This window comes from Nannobrachium achirus (genome assembly GCF_963921795.1).
Source record: "Nannobrachium achirus genome assembly, chromosome: 8".
Lineage (NCBI taxonomy): Eukaryota > Metazoa > Chordata > Actinopteri > Myctophiformes > Myctophidae > Nannobrachium > Nannobrachium achirus.
The window spans coordinates 30,659,360-30,678,707 of record NC_137817.1 but is presented as its reverse complement, the minus strand read 5'-3'; the positions used below and the strand labels follow the sequence as shown (position 1 = coordinate 30,678,707).

Genomic DNA, 19,348 nt, shown 5'->3' with positions numbered 1-19,348 from the left:
ACAATAGCAATGTTTCAAACATTTTGGGTCTTTTCTCAGTTTTCATATAAGGTGTGGACTAAAACATGTTTTCAACCCATTGACTGGCAGTTATTTTTAGACTTATCAGCCTCTGTTTAAACGGGATTGAGCATCCATTCATTATAGCAATTGTGTATTAATGACCTTGTGTTTTTTGAATGGTTATGGATAATGTAGAACTGCTTCATCTGAATTAAAGATCTGTTATAGGCCTACAGTATATATTTATTTCCTTATAGGTGGATGAAGCTATATCCTACATATAGTTCTGAAGTGCACCAACTGGTAATACTTTTAAAGTATATATGTCTATATATACATACACACACATAGCCTATATATAATTTATAGTCTTAATTGTAATCCTTTTAAAATGAAGAGTCATGAGAGGGGTAAGAATGTGTCCAGACGGTGATGGAAACAGGTGAGAGTTCACCATACAGACTCGCGCCACCCTGGGCATCTGGAGGCAGCATCACCAAAGTGGGTGGGGTCGGTTTGATGCGCAACTCGCAAGCAATGTAAGCTACTCCACCCACCGAACCCCAAAGTCCATTTAAACTTCAACAATAGCTGGTAGCCTACTTGGTAAGAACACAGCGTGCGGATTCTACCTCATTCCTGGTAAAGATCAGTGCGGTCAATCTTAAAATAGTGTGAGTGGACAGACTGAGTGGTTGTTACAGAAGTCTTCGTCTCGTGAGTAGCACATTCGTTTTAGCACATCCCATTCCCCGGGCCACATTTCAGTATTAGCCTATTCGACTCTTTCGGTGCATTGCTCTCCCCCGACAATAATGGCATGGCCGTGCATTACGCGTGCTTGCTGCATCAATCGTTATTGGAGTGAGTTGGACAAAGCGGACATCGCGGTTCCTTTGGTTTTCTCAAGATACTCGGATGCAACCGAGGTGCAGCATCTCTCTGCCCAGCCTCAACTTCAACAGAAGAAGACCGGCCCTATTGCCATAGAAACCCAGCTTCATTCCAGTGAGCAGGAGCCAAAGGCACCGCCCGCCACGGGCACTGCCGCAGCGGACGAAGATGGCTCTGCGTCCGTCATGCGCCAAGACTTCAGGGCTTGGAAAGTGCGCCCTGAGCCTAGTTGCAAGCCGAGGAATGAATTCCAACGTTCGGTGGCACCTTTCAACAACGTGACCCAGTATCAGAAGGATTACAAACCATGGCCTATTCCGAAAAGGGGAGATCACCCCTGGATCCCCAAGCCCAGCCCCAATACCACTACCTCCTCCAGTACCAAGCTTGATCATGCCCCTGCAGAAGCCGACAGCGGCGTGGAGAAGAGTGAAATAGAGGAGAAGGTCCAAGAGAAAGTAATAGATAAAGAGAGTGTATCAAAATCGCCTAAGAAAGATAAGGCCGTAGATAGAAAAATGCCTGAAAAGACGGAGGAGCTGTTGCCAGCAGATGTCAGTGTGGCTGTGGAGAGGAAAGGCAGAGCAGCTGCAGACGCCGTGAACAAACAGATAAAGGATGTTTCGACTGTCAGCAGCTACAGGTATGTATGTAGGCCTACAGTAGCAGCAGCCTACACAGGCTAGCCTGGTTGTGGGATTGAAAGTCATATACAGGCTGAGGCAGTAGAATAGGCAATTACCCATACGATTATGTCATGATGGGTAGCCCTGCTAATTTGTTTTATTACATGTGTAACTGCTTTATCAAAGAAAATGAAATCAGCCTCATAGTCCTATGAATTAGGCTAGTTATAAGTAACAAGCCTACTGGCTATTTGGAGGACAGTTCAATATGCACACTAACTATCAGAAAAGGGGGGGGGGCGGCGGCATATGAAGGCAATCCACTTACTGTAGCTGAGAAGATTAAAGATAAAGATAAATTGAATTAGCACAATTTCTCCTGTTTTGGTATAGTGCATGAGTCATCATTAAAATGTAGATCAAGATCATTTAAGAATTAGCCATGCAAGATCTATAGCCAATGACAAAGTTAGTCCCATAAGTAAATTAATCTAAATGTAGCCTGTCTTCTATTCTATTATCTATTGTCTTGGGTAAACATTTTAAAGTAAAAGAACAAGGGTTTGATATAAAATAAATTGTGTTACCCTCATGATGTCCTTTTTGACCTCTTATTGAATGTCAACTTTCACATAATTCAGATCTTGTGCTATGCCCTTAAACTGTTTGGACTGACTAACATTAATTGGTAGCCTACCTCCCAAACCCACAACATGGAACATCTTTCTGAAAATAATAAACAATCTTTGTATAGCACTTTTCGATCAGTTATAAAGTATGATATTTTCAAAAAGCCATTATACGAACAACAACAAAAAATATATATAGCCTACATTGAAAAAGGTTCCAAGAGACAGACAAATACAAGAATAACTGGATTGCAAGAGTGGTTGCCTACTATATATTGTTGTGTGAAGCTCGACCAATCCTCGAGCTAGCACCACTCCCCTATTGATCTCAATGGATTTACTATTTATAGTCTTGATTGTTTATATTAATAATGAGTAAGCTGGGATAGAACTATGATGTGTTGCCTACTGCAACCACACTAACAAATGCAAAAAGACAGATCCAAGTTCTCAGGGACATTGGACTAAATGGAAGACAAAAAAAAAGACTTGATGTTTAGCAGATTTTGGAATGGATAGAAGCACCCTGCCACAAGATTCCAGCTTAACAAGGGTTTCAAAGAGATGTAGAGGAGACTAGACCATGAGCAGCCCACAAGTAATCAATATCAATTTACCAGTAAGACTCCCTAATTGGGGGATAAGCGACCGACCGTCAGGTTGATTTGGTAATGGCATATATACAGTACATGTTCAGGTTTTATTTGTATAGCACACGTGTTCAAGTAAAGGCAACATAATTATTAGACAACAAAAAAATATGTGAAAGTGCACAATCAAAAGAAAAGTGTGTCAATCAAAGGCATCAGCAAACAGAAAGGTCTTTAGTTGTGTTTTAAAAAAGAGTGGCAGCAGACCTGCAGTTTTCTGGTGTTCCAGCTTGTTCAAGATATGTGGTGGACAGAAAGCAGACCTTTCCCAGATGACCTGAGAGGTCTGGATGGTTCATGATATTATTATTATTATGGAGACCTGTAAAGTCACTGTCAAGTCTACTGAAGAAGAAGGGTTTTCTAGATCCTGTTTAGACATAAGTCTTTTAACTTTAAAATTAGGCCTACAATTTTTTCTGTTTACTGAACACACACAAACACTCATAGCAATGAGTACTACCAGAATATAGAGATGTTTAACATTTATGTAAAGTATAGATGATTTGAACATGCACATTACATCATTATCAGATTCAGACCGATCAAGATGATATGATCAGTATATCCTTGATTGGATATACTGATTTGTAGCACTTTTAGAAATATTAGACCGTATTCGTCGAATGTCCAAGCATGTTCTAATCACGTATACTTTACATTTCAATTTTCAAAAGATCAAATTGAGGACCCAGTGATATAACTGTTTTGCAGTTGAGCTACAGTAATGCTAGCCTGACACTTCAGTCCGCACATCACCACCCCCTGCTGGTGGGTGGTGTGTAGTGTGGACTGAAGCTGCACACATTTTAATCTATTTCGAAAGCGCCCAAAGAGCGGGCGCATTGAATGGGCCAATCAGGGTTGTATGCTTGGGGCACGTGTGTGGCTGCTCCAGTCCCAGCCCCCTCCAAACAGAGCTCTTGAGCTCACGTGAGACTCGCTCGTGGACTCTGATTGGTGTCCTCTGCCCACGTGAGAGTCTAGTGGACTCTGATTGGTCCGTGAAAACTGTCATGGCGGAGTCAGACTCGACTCGTATTATTTTAATAAACTATGAAATAGTGCCGTTTCTTCACGTTTTAATACCATTTTGCACTAACGTAAACATGCAGACATATAATATGTTATGAGAAATAACGTATTTTTGCAATTTCACGCCACGTCGCCGTCGCGTGTGTGTGTATGTGTGTGTGTGTGTGTGTGACGTCAATAGGCTTTAGCCCCCCCCCCCGCCGAAATAGAATGTCTGCCCGGAATTTCAGACTCTCTCCCCCCACGTAGTGTGGTGTGAGATGTCTGACGCTCGCAGTCAGGCAACAGTAATGCAGCCACAAATGAGTGAATATTAAGCTGCTAGGCCAGTAGCTTTCTTGTTTGAAGACCTAGTTCCATCAAATTAAAATGGATATAACTGGGCTATAACTATTGTATAAATTCTTAAATTGTTTTCGCAATGCTGTATCATTGAGAGTTAGACATTACAATAAATCTCAATTGACCATTTGAATTTTTACTGACCTAATTAAATTAAGCTTAGATTATTAAAAATGTTCTCCATGGATGTTAAACTGTTTTTTATCATTGCTCTTAGGAATGAATTCAAGGCATACAAGGATGTAAAGCCAGTAAAGCCCATTAAAGCCCCATCTCAGTTCCAAACCGCCGTTAAGGAGACCAGCCTAGAAACCAGCACCTACAGTGACGCGTACAAGGGTGAGCAGGCCAAGGTGTGTCCCGCTGACAATAAGCTGGTGGACCGCAGACGGATACGCAGCCTCTACAATGAGCCTGGCAAGGCTGGCAAGGAGCCCACCAAGGTGAGGGAACCTCAGCAGCATACATGATAGCTGTCATAAGAATGTAATGACTTGCTGCGTCATATTTCCATGTTGTTATAGCCTTTAACTCAACACCATGAGTTTGAAACCGTGTACAGTGAATAAAATCAGCGTAATGCTTAGATTACAGCTCCCTTATAGCACAAGTATTGTATATATACAAATCTATATAGTGTTAGATTTAGCCTTAATGATAATAATTGGTAAGTTAAAATGATTTGGAATATTCTTTTGTGGTAGGCCTACTGTGGCAATAACCAAAAGTGAAGTGGTAATTAACAAAAAACCCTGCTATAAATATATTAAATATCTAAACTATTTATTACCTATTTAACTTGTGTCAATTAAAACCATTCACAGCATGTTTCTAATTTTGGGGGCAATTTGTTTTAATAAAATAAATACAGACTGTGATGTCATTATGATGGATAATATATATATAATAAAAATAATAATATTCAGTGACTGAACAAGGTACAAGGTCAAATAAATACAGCAAACAATATTAGTAATATCTCAGAGAAAAATGTCTTATTTAATTTTAAAGTCCTATAGAAAGATCCCTCCAGGACAGAAAGCTATCTATCTGCCTGTCTGTCTATCTATCTATCTAGCTATCTAGCTATCTATGGTATCTATCGATCGATAGATAGATAGATGGATAAATTAAAGGAGGCCTGACCTGTATTTGAAGATATTAAGATTATTATTATTAGGATATTAAGAGGCTAATCTATCCACATGCATGTCTGTCTCAGTAGTAGGTTACATGTGTGTCTGCATGCAGTGTGTTTAAAAGGACACTCCCTCTCTCACTCTTGTAGGACTTCTCAGAGACTGAGAACAGCTCTGTTCTAAATCTGCTGTAGTCAGGTGTGTTGTCTATTTCTTATAGAAGGCATGGTTGGTTCTGAGGTTGATCTCAGATTGACCAACAGACACATCCAGATGTATGCACACGCGGGCGCACGCACGCACACACACATGCACAAGAGCATTTATAAATGCAGAATGTACTAGTAGAAAACACACACATGCACGAGTGCATTTATAGATGCAGAATGCACTATTAGAGACCAGAGGTCACATTATTGTTAATGTACAGCTGCTCGTGGTGATTCTTCTGCTATCAACCACCTCCTCACAGTTTGCTCACCTCCCTGCCCCCACCACCACCCCTCTGTTGGGGTCAATAACTTGTCGTGTGTATCTGCTGTGGACTTGTCAAAGTGGATGGATGGATGGATGGATGGATGGATGGATAAACAGAGGGAACAGAGGTTGGATGGATGGAGTGGGAGACATTTAAAGGACACGGATCAAAGCAATGTGCAACTATTGCATTGCAATACATTTAAAACCAGTAGAGTTTTTTCTACCTTTTGATTAATATACCTTTGATGGTAGTTCATCTTTAATCGTAAAAGTCACACAAGGCCTGTCACAAAGGAGGAATATTCCTTTGTCAGTTCTTACGGTCAGTGTAAGAACTACTGGTTGACTGTTACCAAATACACCATTCTGTGGCATAAATGACTAACTAACTGCATATACTAACACAAGCTATCATTTCTGTTTTTAGAAAATGTGTTAAGTAGAGAATTATGCATGAATCACAAATATATAAAACAAGGCACGAAAGCACACAATGTGCCATTTTATTTCCATTACACTAACCATTGGTGCAAATATCACCAATGTAATGTGGTGACATTTGTCTGCCATTAATCATTGGTAACAGGATAAAGAGGGTATGTATTGCATGCACAAAATAAAGCTTTAACCTAATATGTTTGTGCTTTGGTTTCTCTAGTAGTTCAATTCACTTATTTGGTGCACACGTTCTACTTTCCCTCAGGTCGACAAGCCTGTATCTCGCACCAAAACAAAAAAGACACCAACCACAACAGGCAAAATGGTGAAAAAAGCCAAAGAGAAGCAGATCGCTAGCTCCCAGACGGCCAAGAAGAAACCTTCCACAAGCACTGCAGAACCCAAGCCAGAGGGTGGCGTCTCAAAGAAGAGCAAAGAAATAAGCAACAGACTGGCTGAGGCAAAGCAGTAAAAAGATACATCTCTGTGTTTTGTTCTTTTTTTGTGGAAAGGGCGCTTCATGAACAAAACCTTTCTCTTCTGTCGATCTTTTTTGTTGCACTTTAATTTACTGTTTAAATGTGGTGCCCGCTTATATCGAGAGTTTGATTTCATGCACATTTCTACATAATATTCTCTCTATAAGCCCTATTGTGTTTGTGTATGTGCGCGCTTACTTGTGCGTGCATGTGTGAGTGTGTAGGAGTGGGAGTATGTGTGTTATTGTGCACATGCGGTGACTTTCTCTACATTATTGAGCCCCTAGTTTGCTTATTTTGCACTTGTTCATTATTATATCAGTTAATTCTGAAACCAAACTAAAAAAGAAAGAATCTCAGAGCCATTGGTACACATGAGCTACATCTATGAAAGGGCATTCTTACATTTATTTTTCTGGATATCCAAAAAAACTCAATTCAACTCATCTTTAATGTAATGATTGTAAACAGTAGGCTAATAAAGGCTCTCCTTTTTAATCTCTGAGACCGAACTTGATGTTTCTCTGAGATATTAAATCTGCATTAATGTTTGTGTCCTGATCACAGTGCCTCTGCCGTATGGTCCTGGTTTTCATTTCATCGTATTGGATGATATCTGGTTTCATCCGTTTGGTTGCTAGGAAACCAACTGAACTGTAATATAATTGCTACAGCTTGCATGCAAGGCCCCATGTTTGTTTGAGTAATAGCCAAAGTGTAGTAGCTTGTAAATTAAGTAATTCAAGAACATGATAGGGGCTGGACATTTCCCAATCTGATGCATGTGTATAGACTTTTGTCACATCAGAAATCAAACAAACAGATAGATAGGCTATTCACAAATAAGTAAACACGTAGTTATTAAATCAGCCCACCAAACAGCAATATGGTTCTACCCACTAACTGTCTCTAGCAATCTGAAGTGGGAATCACTGTCCGCTTTCTACTACTTTGATTCAACATGCATATACTGCTGTTTTTACAGTGACAGATGAGTCTTTTGTGACATACTGTAGTACCCCATTTTCTTCACTGAGATATAATGCTATAGTTGTGCTAAATAAGAAAGAAAGTAATTATGCACAGGCCTATGATATAGAAATAGGAGAACCTACTGTATTTACTCAATCACCTTCACTTTGAATGGGCATATAAGCCAATGTATTGTAAGACCAGGAGTGGGCCAGGACTTGAAGTTCTTAAAATGCTGCTGTTCAAAAATGCTGAAATCACATTTATTCACCGTGTTTTCACATATCTCAGCCTCCTTTTTTACGGCTGTACACACTGTCCTGTAACACATTAATGTAGGCAGCCCAACTAGCTGTGAGTGAGTGAATGCACAGTCTAGTTCTAGTAGGCTATTTGTCTTGTATACTTCCTGTCTTTGTCTAAGCTTCTGTGTGTGTGTGTGTGTGTGCGCACACACACAGATGCGCGTGTGTGCGTGCGTGCGTGCGTGCGTGCGTGTGTGTGTGTGTGTGTGTGTGTAAGGGGATGTGAGTATTTGGTTACTGACCTTAGCAGCCTGCTGCCTACACTAGCATCCATTCTGGTCAAGTTACTAGAAGTGCTGCTGAGCATGCCAACACCCTGGTGCTATATTTCTCATCTATGCTGTCTGTCTTTGGGATGTGTGAGGTTGTTCGACTGAGTGAAATGACAGTATGTGTTTATGTCATTATACTGCTACAGATGCATTGTGATTTTGTGCTTGTATTCTAAGCTTGCTGGGTGAAATGATTATTAAAATGACAAAAGAGAATCATCTGTTGTGACTTCTTGAACTCTTTAGATGTGTGTGTGTGTGTGTGTGTGTGCGCGTGCGTGCGTGCGTGCGTGTGTGTGCGTGCGTGCGTGCGTGCATGCTGCTGGCTTATAAGAAATGTAACCCAAATAAATTGCTCTTTCTAGTCTGAATGTCTTTGTGGTGCTGCTAAGGTAAGAAACAAACGTATCATTCGGTAACAATTAAGGCAAAGGGCAACAATACCACAAGTGTCTATTTATCTAGTTTGAAGAATAGATAATACAAACTAACATTTCATGTGTAATATGCGTAATGCATAATTTAATCAGAGAGCAAGTGTACTTTCTTGGAACATACAGCTCAAATATCTTGGATGATAACCAACTAGGCTACTGAAATGATTAGATAGCTCTGAAGTAGATCTGTACTATACCAGACCAAACAAAAATGTGTTCTGTGTCAATATAAGCATTATTCATTCATTCAACCTTTATTTAATTTCTCGAAAAGATCAATTGAGGGAGATCCTCATTTACAATGATGCCGAGATTACAAACAGAATTGATACAGATAGAAAAACAGTGTTGACAACTATTAGTTAAAACAGTTACAGAATTAATACGAAAAGAAAAAACAGTGTTGATAACAATCAGTTAAAACAGTTACATACTTGTAAAGCACGGTTATTAAGTAAACTCTTGAAATGACCTACAGATGCTAGGGTACTCATCTTAAAATCTTGTTGCAAGAGGTTCCAAGAATCAGGTACACTAACGCTAAAGGCAGTTTTTCCCAGTTCCGAATTAACAAAGGGGACCTTAAGGACCAGCCAATCACTGGAGCGAGTTTTCTCACATAGCATGGAAGTAGGGGAAAGCCTGGTGAGGCGAGGTTAGCATGGAAGAGATGTATTATGTCATTGTGTGTCTTTAGTCTAAGTTCAAAGTACAACATGTCCTGAAAAGATGTAGGGTAACCTTCTATTTTATTCATATGTTTTATCATATTATTGTGTATCCAACTATCCATTATATTATCATGTTTATAGGGTTGATTTAACCGTAGATTATTTCGTTCAGACGTAGGCCTACAGTTATTCGCTGAATAGCTATTACATGGTGGTGGTCATTGGTTTGTGAATCAGTCATCCAGACATAAAACTATGAATAATTCAGTTGTTATGAATGAGGCCATGCTACATTTGGAGAGCAGTATGAAATATTGAGAACAAGACGAGACCATGACAGTGGATCAGCCACCTATGCAGTGATAAAAAGTTGTTTGGTGTAAGACCATGTAAACGTGGGAGAAGTGTAGTATATGTATTATAAGCCAGTCTTCAGTAAAGCTTTAATGCATTTACATTGACACCATGATAGGGTGACACATGTTTGACAAATAAATAAAAATGTCTACCTGAGTGAACAGACTAATTTACAATATTTAGTCATTCATTCATGTTGTCTCTTTTGCAAATCAGCAGACATACACTTATAAATATTATATGTAGGCCTACTTGGGCAGTACATTTTTATGACATGAAAGGCATGCCTTAATTGACAGTTCTGACCTCTAGTGGAAGAGAGCACTAACAGAATGACTATGTAAAAAAGCACTGTACTGCAAGACAAATGCAGTACTTTATCTAATAGGCCTATTCACCTGCTACAAACTAAAAGACCCCAAAAGCTATAGATAAGAGTAAGCTAATATTTAATAATACAAAAAAAGTAGGATAGTTGCAAATACTTTCAGATAAATACTTTGCAGGCAGGCTATAGATAGCTTGCCTTACATAGCTACTGTTATGTATGTTTGCATGCATGCACGTTACTGTAATATCCCACTTTCATAATTACAAGCTCACAAGCCTAGAACGTGCACAAAATACGATATTTATTTAATTAGTGATTGAATAGCCTATTGTTACTTATTGAGTATTGTTACATTAACCTTGTGAGAAAAATAAAAACATAAAAAACACCCCAAAAAACACCTCTCAAATTTTGAGTGACATGTGTTACAGTCGCCCCTTGGTGGCGGTATGTGCATGTCAGTTTGTGACCTGCGGTTCAACGACAACAAAGAAGACGCTCCTCCTTTTGCAGGAAGTAAACCAAAACATTGGAGGGAAAGAAGACAGGAGAGTCTGGCCTGGGAAACAAGATAACATAACTTTGATGTGTGTTCATTGTGCGCCTCATTAAATGTTGATGGTTCCAAACGTTCTCCCCTATGGTAGAGATAGCCATGGTTAACATGACGGTCGTGATATGACAAGTCGAGTCGTGTTTCAGGACTAATCCAGAGAACGGTTTAAATAATCCAGAGAAACGGCCGCTAACACACGAACGATGCTCCTGGGATTAATCCCTCGACATTAGCTCTAAAGCAGTGGTGTAGGTGTAGCTAACGTTTACGCACAGCGTAGCTGCTTCATTTTATGTTTCCATCTGCTCACCGTATCCTTTGTGTAGGACTCGGGAGGATTCATTGTTGTGAGCCTTTTCTACATCTATTGTAGGAGGACTACGTTCCCGCAGCATTATGGCGAAGAAGAGGCAACTTTCTAATTTAGTGGTAATTTTTTAATTGTTTTTTAATTTTTAATTGTTAACGTTTAATTATTGTAGAAATGGTTATGTTTGACACAATATGACAGAGTTGGCTTGCTTTGTTAATGCAAGGTTTAGATCAGTAGGCCTTTAAGCTGTGCACTGCCAGTCTTGAACTATGAACTATTGTTATATGTTATATTGCCATTGGCGTCAGTCAGGTGATCTGAATTAAAGTCTGCATTAAAGTATGCAGTATGCTGGAATCCATAGGAATGGACATGTCAATATATTAAGGAAAGTGAAACAGTAATTTATTATTACACGCATCCCAGTTACATCCAAGTGTTCAAACGTGAATAAAAAAAGTACAAATTCCAGCTTTAAAGGGAAGTTATTTGTGTGTATTCTTTAAAGTAATATACAGTGTATAGCATATAGATTTTTCAGGGAATCCTTTATGTTTGGATATAAGATGATTAATTTTAATTAATTTTAGGTGATGTGCGAGTGGGCCTCGTGCACCTTCAAGGGCACCTCCATGGAGGAGCTGAGCGATCACATGTCCCTGCACCTGAAGGACCACTTGGGAGAAGGAGATGCCATGGAGGAATTAGGTGGGTGAGGAAGATGCATCCTGTCCTGCATGTGCTGCAGTGTATGCCAGGAATGAACATATCATCAGTTAGGACAGTGGTTTTCAACCTTTTTTTATTTCAAGGTCCATAGGAGAGATAAACGTTGATCAAAATTCTCTTACACTTTTAAATTAAGTAATCCAGATGTTTAACAATAGTTTAACTCTTGAGAGCATAAATGAAACCAATTTGGTTACCAACTCTCCATCATTTAGCTGGGGACCACCTGGAATCCCCTCAAGGACCACTGGTGGTCCCCGGACCACTGGTTGAAAACCACTAATGTAGGAGAAAGATAATGACAAAATAATGAATCTACCCCTAGTTTGCCATGTAACCCTTGTCTCTTTCTTCTCTTCTTTCTTCTGTTGTTTAGATGACTATCCCTGTCTGTGGGAGGGCTGTGAGTTCCTAGCCATGGGTAAGCCCAAGGTGCTTGAGGTCCACGCTCACTTCCACACCTATCACGGCAAACTCAAGTTCATAGGGACACAACTCCGGAAATCACACCCAGACCTCCCCAGCTGTAACCAGAACAACAGCAACCTCGTCTGTGAGGACACAGATGGACTTATTTGCCAATGGGAGCACTGTGATGTATGTACATACATACATGTGTATTGACTTTGTTAATGAAACAAGCATTATTGGTGGTAAATGCTTGATTGTTGTAGATAGACCTTTATAAAGGAAAAACACCCCACTCAGCTGGTACAAGACTCAACAAGAGAAATATGAGACTTATGAGAGGGCATGCAGACAATAATTGTGGATCAACACAACAAACTAGATTGCCTATCCCAGTGAACACAGCAATCCACAACACAGAATTCCAGACTATAGCACCAAGCCCCTCACCCTGATGGCAGGGTAAGCACAAAATGGAAGCCAAGAACAACTGATCTAGCTAACCAACTAGATTGGGTAGAATTTAAACTGAGGTCATACTAAAGAGCAGAAACATGCTCGCCCGTGGTAGCTGGTCAACTAAACTGCCGCCTATACAAAACAAGAAGAAAGGGAAACAATGGTCAATTCGACCAACTGATTTTTAAAGTGTTACATTTTGTCTGCTCATTTGTATCATCACTTCCAATTTCACTTGTTTAATCTGTATCCCGATGGAGTTCTATATTCATGATTGGATAAAATTGCCCATCTAGCACCACCATCAGGCAGATTTTTGAAAAACATTTTTTTTGGACACTGCTCTTACAGATTTTTCCCTAAAATCACGCAAAGCGGTACACACCATCTCTAAAGTCATGTCATCAACATGGATCTTTCCCATATTCCCTCCTGATTGCCTACCCATTGCCTTCTAAAGTTTGTGTATGCGACCTGACGGTCGCTTATCTCCCGATTTAGGGAGTCTTACTGGTTTAATCTGTATCCTGGATACAGGATCATGGAGTTCTCTATCCATGATTGTCCGATTTAACACTTATTTTAACCAAAGGAGATCATTTACTCTACTTTAAACTAGACATCATTTTATGAAACCTTGACCTTTTCTAATATATTTGTACAGAGTACATTTAACAACCCAGAGTGGTTCTACCGCCATGTCGACAATCATGTTCAGTGTGCGGAGCCGCAGCCTCTCGCAGACCAACAAGAGCAGGCCCTCTTTTGTCACTGGAAAGGTACAGTATGACTAGGAAACGAAGGATTGACATGGTGCTCATGTATCCCACTCTGATGTTCTTACAGCTTTGTTTGATTCAACTCAAAAGGTTGAGTTCTTTTTGTTTCTCACCATAGGGTGTGATGCTTTCTTCAAGATCAAGTACCGCCTTCGGGAACATCTACGTAGCCACACTCAGGAGAGAGTTGTAGCCTGTCCTACCTGTGGTTGTATGTTCTCCAGCAACACCAAGTTCTTTGATCACCTCCATAGGCAAGCTCCACCAGAGGGTGAGAAGAAAGCTGCTTGTTCTTAGAAACAAACCTCAATCAAGTCAATTCCAGTTTTCATTTTGATTTCCTGTATTTTACCTGTTGATCTCATTCCAACAGCATCTTTGGTTTGTGAGCATTGTGGCAAAGGTTTTGCCAATGAGAGGCTTTTGAGGGACCATGTACGACAGCACGGTAATTATACTCTTCAGTCTGTAAACCTATGTTGTCTTGATATAGTAGCTGGTTTAGATATTGAGGTTGGGCAATGTGATTTTAAATGTCATCACAATTTGTAGACCAAATGTTCATATTTGATACATTGCAATAAAGAGGAAGCAGGAGAGAGTACACTTCAAGTATATTGTAGAATCTGATATTGAATGTGATATTGGCCAGCCCTGCAACATAATCTATAAAATATATCACATGTAATCTTGTGTTTCATTTGCAGTGAACCATGTCAAGTGTCCGTTGTGTGACATGACCTGTACAACTCTGGCAACTCTGAAAATCCACATCAAGTTCCGCCACTGTGACGAGCGGCCCTTCCCCTGTGATTTCTGTGAGAGCAGGTAGACCATCAAAATAGCTGTTGTTGTGTTGTTTGCTTCTGCACTTGATGAACAACATGAGACAAAACAACCACTAAACCCCTCACAAAATGATCAATTTAACAGATATGGGCTCAATGACTACTTGGAGTGAATTATGCTGGTAGAAGAGGTGGAATAGCATAGATGCAAAATATATTGAATACAATTTGATATAGGATCATGTGATATTTTTGCTGCTTCACCACTGCTACTATGGTTTATGTTATTTTATTTGTTGCCCATTTCCAAGTTAATTGGTGCCTATTTCATTTTGTATTTTGCATAATCTTTCTATTCTATTTCTAAAATATGAACATTCCTGTCTAATGGCAAGAATGTGATATGGTAACTAAAAATAAAACACTTGTGCTTAATACTTTTCATATTTACTAATGTAATTTAGAAAAGTATGGAAAACAGTAACATTGTGTGTTGCGTTGAGTTATTTCAATTTATCTCCCTCTACATCTTGTAATGAATGATATACAGTACTATGTATTTGTGGACATAACCATGACCAAATGATGCATTGATGATGGTGCAACATCTTTACCACAGGTTTAAGAATCAGCACGACCTACGGAAACACATGGACACCCACAATGAGGGTGGTGCCTACCACTGCACAGTGGAGGGCTGTGATTATTCCTGCCGTACATCACACGTCATGAAACACCATTACAGGAGAGTCCATGAGGTCCGTCATCTGAATACAACTATCAATTAACAAATGCCACAAACACATTTGTCCGCGTACGGACATATTGATGACCCCTGTTGATGATAACATTGCATTTTTACATGCGTGTGTTTTGGGTTTCTATCTTCAGGGTGACATGGTTTCCAAATACAAATGCCATATCTGTGAAAAGACCTTCTCCTGGTGTTACACACTCACCCTTCACCTGCGCAAGCAACATCAGCTGAAATGGCCATCTGGCCATTCCCGCTTCAGGTATGTTTTATAACTTACACAGAGCTGGAATCTTTTTAGAGTACGCTCACACGTGTGATGGAATGCAAATTTCATGCCAAATGTCTGTACTGTATGTGTCATGTGAGCAGCTTGTGTGTTGTCTGTAGAGTAGTGCATGTACAGTAATAACTTTGCATTCATACTTTTGCTGGTCACAAATGTTAATTGAAAATACATGTCCACAAATTCAACATGTGCACAGGTCCATCAAAGTACACAAGACAAACTACAAGTTACGAACCAAATCTTTTTTTTTTAACTAAAACAACTAAAAGTACCAACACAAACCATACGTTACAAGCACAAGTACAAAATACGTTTGCCATTCATTTCAGCCCATTTATATTTGGTCAATAACCACCAAACGATAAATCGGTTGGGCTCAAATTCTAATAAGTTCTGTTTTGCCTGTTTGGTTTTGCAACAAAGATACAAAGAGGATGAAGATGGCTACCTGAAATTGAACATGGTGCGGTATGAGACAGTGGAGGTGACCCAGGAACTCATGAAGAACATGGATAAGAAGCGCCAGACCGTTCGGAAGAGCATCGGCAGCAGGGGCAAAAGAGCTGCCACCAGAGAAGAGTCCCGCCAAAACTCTCCCCCAGGCTCCTCATCTCCGTCGTCCTCCTGGTCTTCGTCCTGCTCCTCTTCTGAGCTGTCTGGAGGCGAGGGCCGGTCACCTCAGGCTAGTCCCAGGGGCAGTGACCCTGTATACCCTGTGTACTGTGTAATGAGCAGTGTCCCTGTTATTGAAGATGATGAGCCAGGGGGGTTAGCCCTGGAGGATTGTGACTCTGGTGGCACCTCTGGAGCAGTGCAGGCCCTGACTGATGTCGCTAGGGGCCTGGGCATGGACGTGGTGTGAACCTTCCTCCTTGCACTGAAAAAGCTCACGCATTAAGCCCGGATCAGAGTCTACGGTGGAGACCTATCCACCGCAAATTTGAGGTGGAAAGCTTTCCACCTCAAGTCAGAAAATAAGTGCAGGCCATCATAGTCACGGCCCACGGTGAAGTCCTTTACCCCGTCTAGACCGGTTCAGGTCGACCAATCAGTGAACGGGGTGTAGAGCCTGCCTGTCTGATAGTAAAAACAGAGATGTGTTGGGACTCACGGTAGTTTCATGACTCAAAAAGACTCGAAAAGACTACACCGCGGTGTAAACCCTTCCACCGCGGACCCGACTATGATCCGGGTTTGCAAAGTCTCACTTTAAATTTGCAAGCTGTCTCTGAGCATCATTCCAAATGGACATTAGTCATTTGGCTTCCCCACTTTCCTGTTTCAACTTCTTAGTATTTCTAGCGTTTTTATAATTATTTCTGTATTTTTGTTCAAATAAACAAAATGTGTAAGGTCTCCAATGCTATAAAGCAGTCATTGTCTAAACAAATCACTCTGAATCTGTTGGGTTTTCCCACACCCCATGTGTTGTACAAATGTAACTTTGAAGTTTGAATATGACAACTGAGATCTGCGGTTTTTTGCAGCTATTTAATAATAGCATTTGACAAGGATATAATGGGGTAAAGGGATTATTTTCTGGTCCCCGGACAGGGGAAATTGCTGTTGTACCGTTCAATTCTGCTCTTTAATTTCTGTGAAATAACTTCCTTACCTACAGAATCGTCAAATGGCTTGAATTATCATGTAGTACATCCTTTGAATGTAAGTCAAGTAATACTACAGTAGTATTGACTCAGAATAACAAATGTTTAATGTTTTCTTTTATTTTTCAAAAACAGCTGCTTGTTTCTTCCTTTTTTACATGACTAGAAATACAGAGGATGTAGCTTTTATCATCAGTTTGTGTAGTCTTACCAATTCATGTTTTTGCATTATGCAAAATTGTGTATTGATACAGCTTGATCAATTGCCATATATTTTTATGAATCTGTAATATACTTATTGAATTAAATTCTACTTTGCAATAAAGTTTCATCATTCATATAAGGTCAGATAGCCTATTGAACAAGGGAAATTGTTTGGCTATTTTCTTTGCAGTGCAAAATCCTAAACTATTTTTTGGGCGGTGCTCCTGGAAGAGGCGCTATAGCTCCAACATCTGGCTTTGTCCGGGGGAAATTTATTTTTATTTTTTGATCCCATGATTATGTAAGCCATTTTTCACCCAGTGCCAAATGCCTAAACTGTAATCCTGGGTGCAACTCTCCCTCTGCCAACCTGAGCCCCACACTGAGCTTCCTTCAATGCACGAGGAGTTAGCTGGCCGCTTCTCATCACCTGACGGGAACATGTTATTCCAACCAGTTCCTTTCCCCTCCATCAGGCGCGCTCTACTGACCAGGAGGAGGCTGTATAGAGAGCAGGATTATACTACACACATTATTGAAATACTCTTAAAGTATGAAAAATGCATGTCCAGGTTGTGCCGATGGCTCAACTGGTGAGTTCATGTACCACATGGGCCACAGATTTAATTGTCTATCTTGGTGTTACATTCTGCTTGTAATCTATATTACATCCTAAATATTCCTACTGTATTTACTCTCTTACATGCCAACACTTTGGAACAGAAGCATGTTGTGTAATGATGCCAATGTAAGGTTGGGCAGTGGTACTTATGGACACAAGCGAGTGAATCTTGTGGAAGTGGCCACTCACTGGATCCATGACATGAGGACCAGGGTCCTGCTGCCTCAATGAAAGATAACTCTGTCACTGTGGCACCATTCAGTTTTAGACATCCTTGTTTCACCACTATTTTGAAAGTATAGCCTCATGAGATACTCATGTCGAGAGTAGAGGTCCATATTCCCATGCATATCCTGCAATCTTCTTCATGAAGAACTGTGTAAGGATGCTTTCTAGGTCTGACAGGAGATTACCCTGACAGGAATGGTGGTATACAGTATGTCCTGGTCACATATCCACTACTGGCATGATAGAGCGCAGGTGTTCTGTCCTCTGCTACTTGCCTGTTAGAATCTTGGTCATCTTCCCTTCACACCTGCTTCACTCGTTTTACTTTTATGTGTCCCTCACATTCAAGCTCTCTGTTGCTGCCTACCTCCCATTAGTTCCATGGTTGAATTCAGAATCAGTAGGCATGGTTTGATGCAGTTTTGTGTTAATTGAGGTTTCTTCTGCAACCGGTGAACCTTTTTTCAAAGATGTCAAACAGGGTTGTCTGTGATCTTCGTATCCTTCTGGCATGGACATGACGATGAATACAGCTATACAATTATGGTTAATGGTTTCCTTGTGAAGAAAAGATAGTTAACATTTTCAAATAACTACACCCCGTCACTACTACATATATATTCAGACAAGCATTTGTCACAATATTATTTGTGATCCTATGTGTATAAGCAATTAAGATATTGCTGCATTTTCTTTCAAATTATTTGGTGGGGGATGTGTGGATTTGGTAAAGTTATTATAAGTGAAGTCAATGTTTTTCTTCCTATAATCCTTTTCTTATTTCCATACTTATCCAGACCTGGAAATTACAAATTCCATACTTTCCCTACTTGTGTAGGAAGTAGGAACCCTGTCTAATTCACCAATTTACCATCACCAGCTAATTTATTCCTGAACAATTAGCAGTATAGTGTATGAAAGTGAATGAAAGATACATCCTAAGATGCACTGGGACACATCTTCAGTGATGTAAGTGAAGTATGTATGTAAAGAAATAAATACATTTTAGGATAAGTATAGTAAATTGAGAATGAACCAGTGGCCACAAAGTACATTTCCCCAAACATACAGTATTTAATGGAATCGCATGTCTGCTGTTTAATACAAAGATAATCTTAGTTGGCTATGATACCTGTTTTGCTGAGGTCTTACTGTATTGCAAACCATGTAATGTGCCAAAGTAGGTACACCTATTTCATTCTTGGTTTTGGCATGAGATACTTTTCCTGAAAGGCAAACTGGAGTGCCCTACAATAATTAAGGCTTGCTGAGCCATGAGGCAGGAGGAGTATATCTCCGGTTTCTGTAGCGTGAGGCAGCTTGATGTACAAGTACACCCCCTGAAGATGTCGCTAGTATGTCACAGGGACTTGCCCCCAATCCAACACTTGATGCAGAGTGCCAAGTGGGAGACATTGGACCCCCCCCCCAGTCTTTGTTATGACCCACCTGTGGATCGAACCTGACCTCCCAGTCTCAGGGCAGACTCTATAACACTGATCTGGTGGCCTACAATGGGATCCCATTAAGCAGAACATAAGACGATGATTGG

General features: G+C 40.2%; 2 protein-coding genes across 5 annotated transcripts; both read left to right on the top strand.

Moving 5' to 3' along the window:
- Positions 1–818: 818 nt before the first annotated feature.
- On the top strand, positions 819–6,708 carry map6b (microtubule-associated protein 6b; the record flags this gene model as incomplete). Its single annotated transcript, XM_080731605.1, has 3 exons — positions 819–1,540; positions 4,397–4,622; positions 6,502–6,708. The coding sequence occupies 3 exons, from the start codon at positions 819–821 to the stop codon at positions 6,706–6,708; spliced, it is 1,155 nt and encodes a 384-aa protein (XP_080587731.1).
- Positions 6,709–10,581: 3,873 nt separating this feature from the next.
- On the top strand, positions 10,582–16,151 carry LOC308289356 (histone H4 transcription factor). Of its 4 annotated transcripts, none has more exons than XM_080731046.1 (11): positions 10,595–10,647; positions 10,943–11,045; positions 11,520–11,637; positions 12,035–12,255; positions 13,190–13,304; positions 13,423–13,575; positions 13,678–13,752; positions 14,012–14,132; positions 14,712–14,850; positions 14,984–15,108; positions 15,559–16,151. In XM_080731046.1, the coding sequence occupies exons 2-11, from the start codon at positions 11,013–11,015 to the stop codon at positions 15,995–15,997; spliced, it is 1,539 nt and encodes a 512-aa protein (XP_080587172.1). In that variant the 5' UTR covers positions 10,595–10,647; positions 10,943–11,012; the 3' UTR covers positions 15,998–16,151. The 4 variants fall into 4 exon arrangements, with proteins under 4 accessions (XP_080587174.1, XP_080587172.1, XP_080587173.1 ...); XM_080731047.1 differs by having other exon boundaries at positions 10,600–10,647; positions 10,990–11,045; XM_080731048.1 differs by lacking the exon at positions 10,943–11,045 and having other exon boundaries at positions 10,582–10,647.
- Positions 16,152–19,348: the final 3,197 nt, after the last annotated feature.

Excerpts from the sequence above, each read along its gene's own strand:
- LOC308289356 (XM_080731046.1), top strand. The coding sequence starts at position 11,013 with ATGGCGAAGAAGAGGCAACTTTCTAATTTAGTG. Across the intron at positions 13,305-13,422 it reads CCTCTTTTGTCACTGGAAAG|GGTGTGATGCTTTCTTCAAG; the intron begins GTACAGTATGAC and ends TTCTCACCATAG. Across the intron at positions 13,576-13,677 it reads TAGGCAAGCTCCACCAGAGG|CATCTTTGGTTTGTGAGCAT; the intron begins GTGAGAAGAAAG and ends TCATTCCAACAG.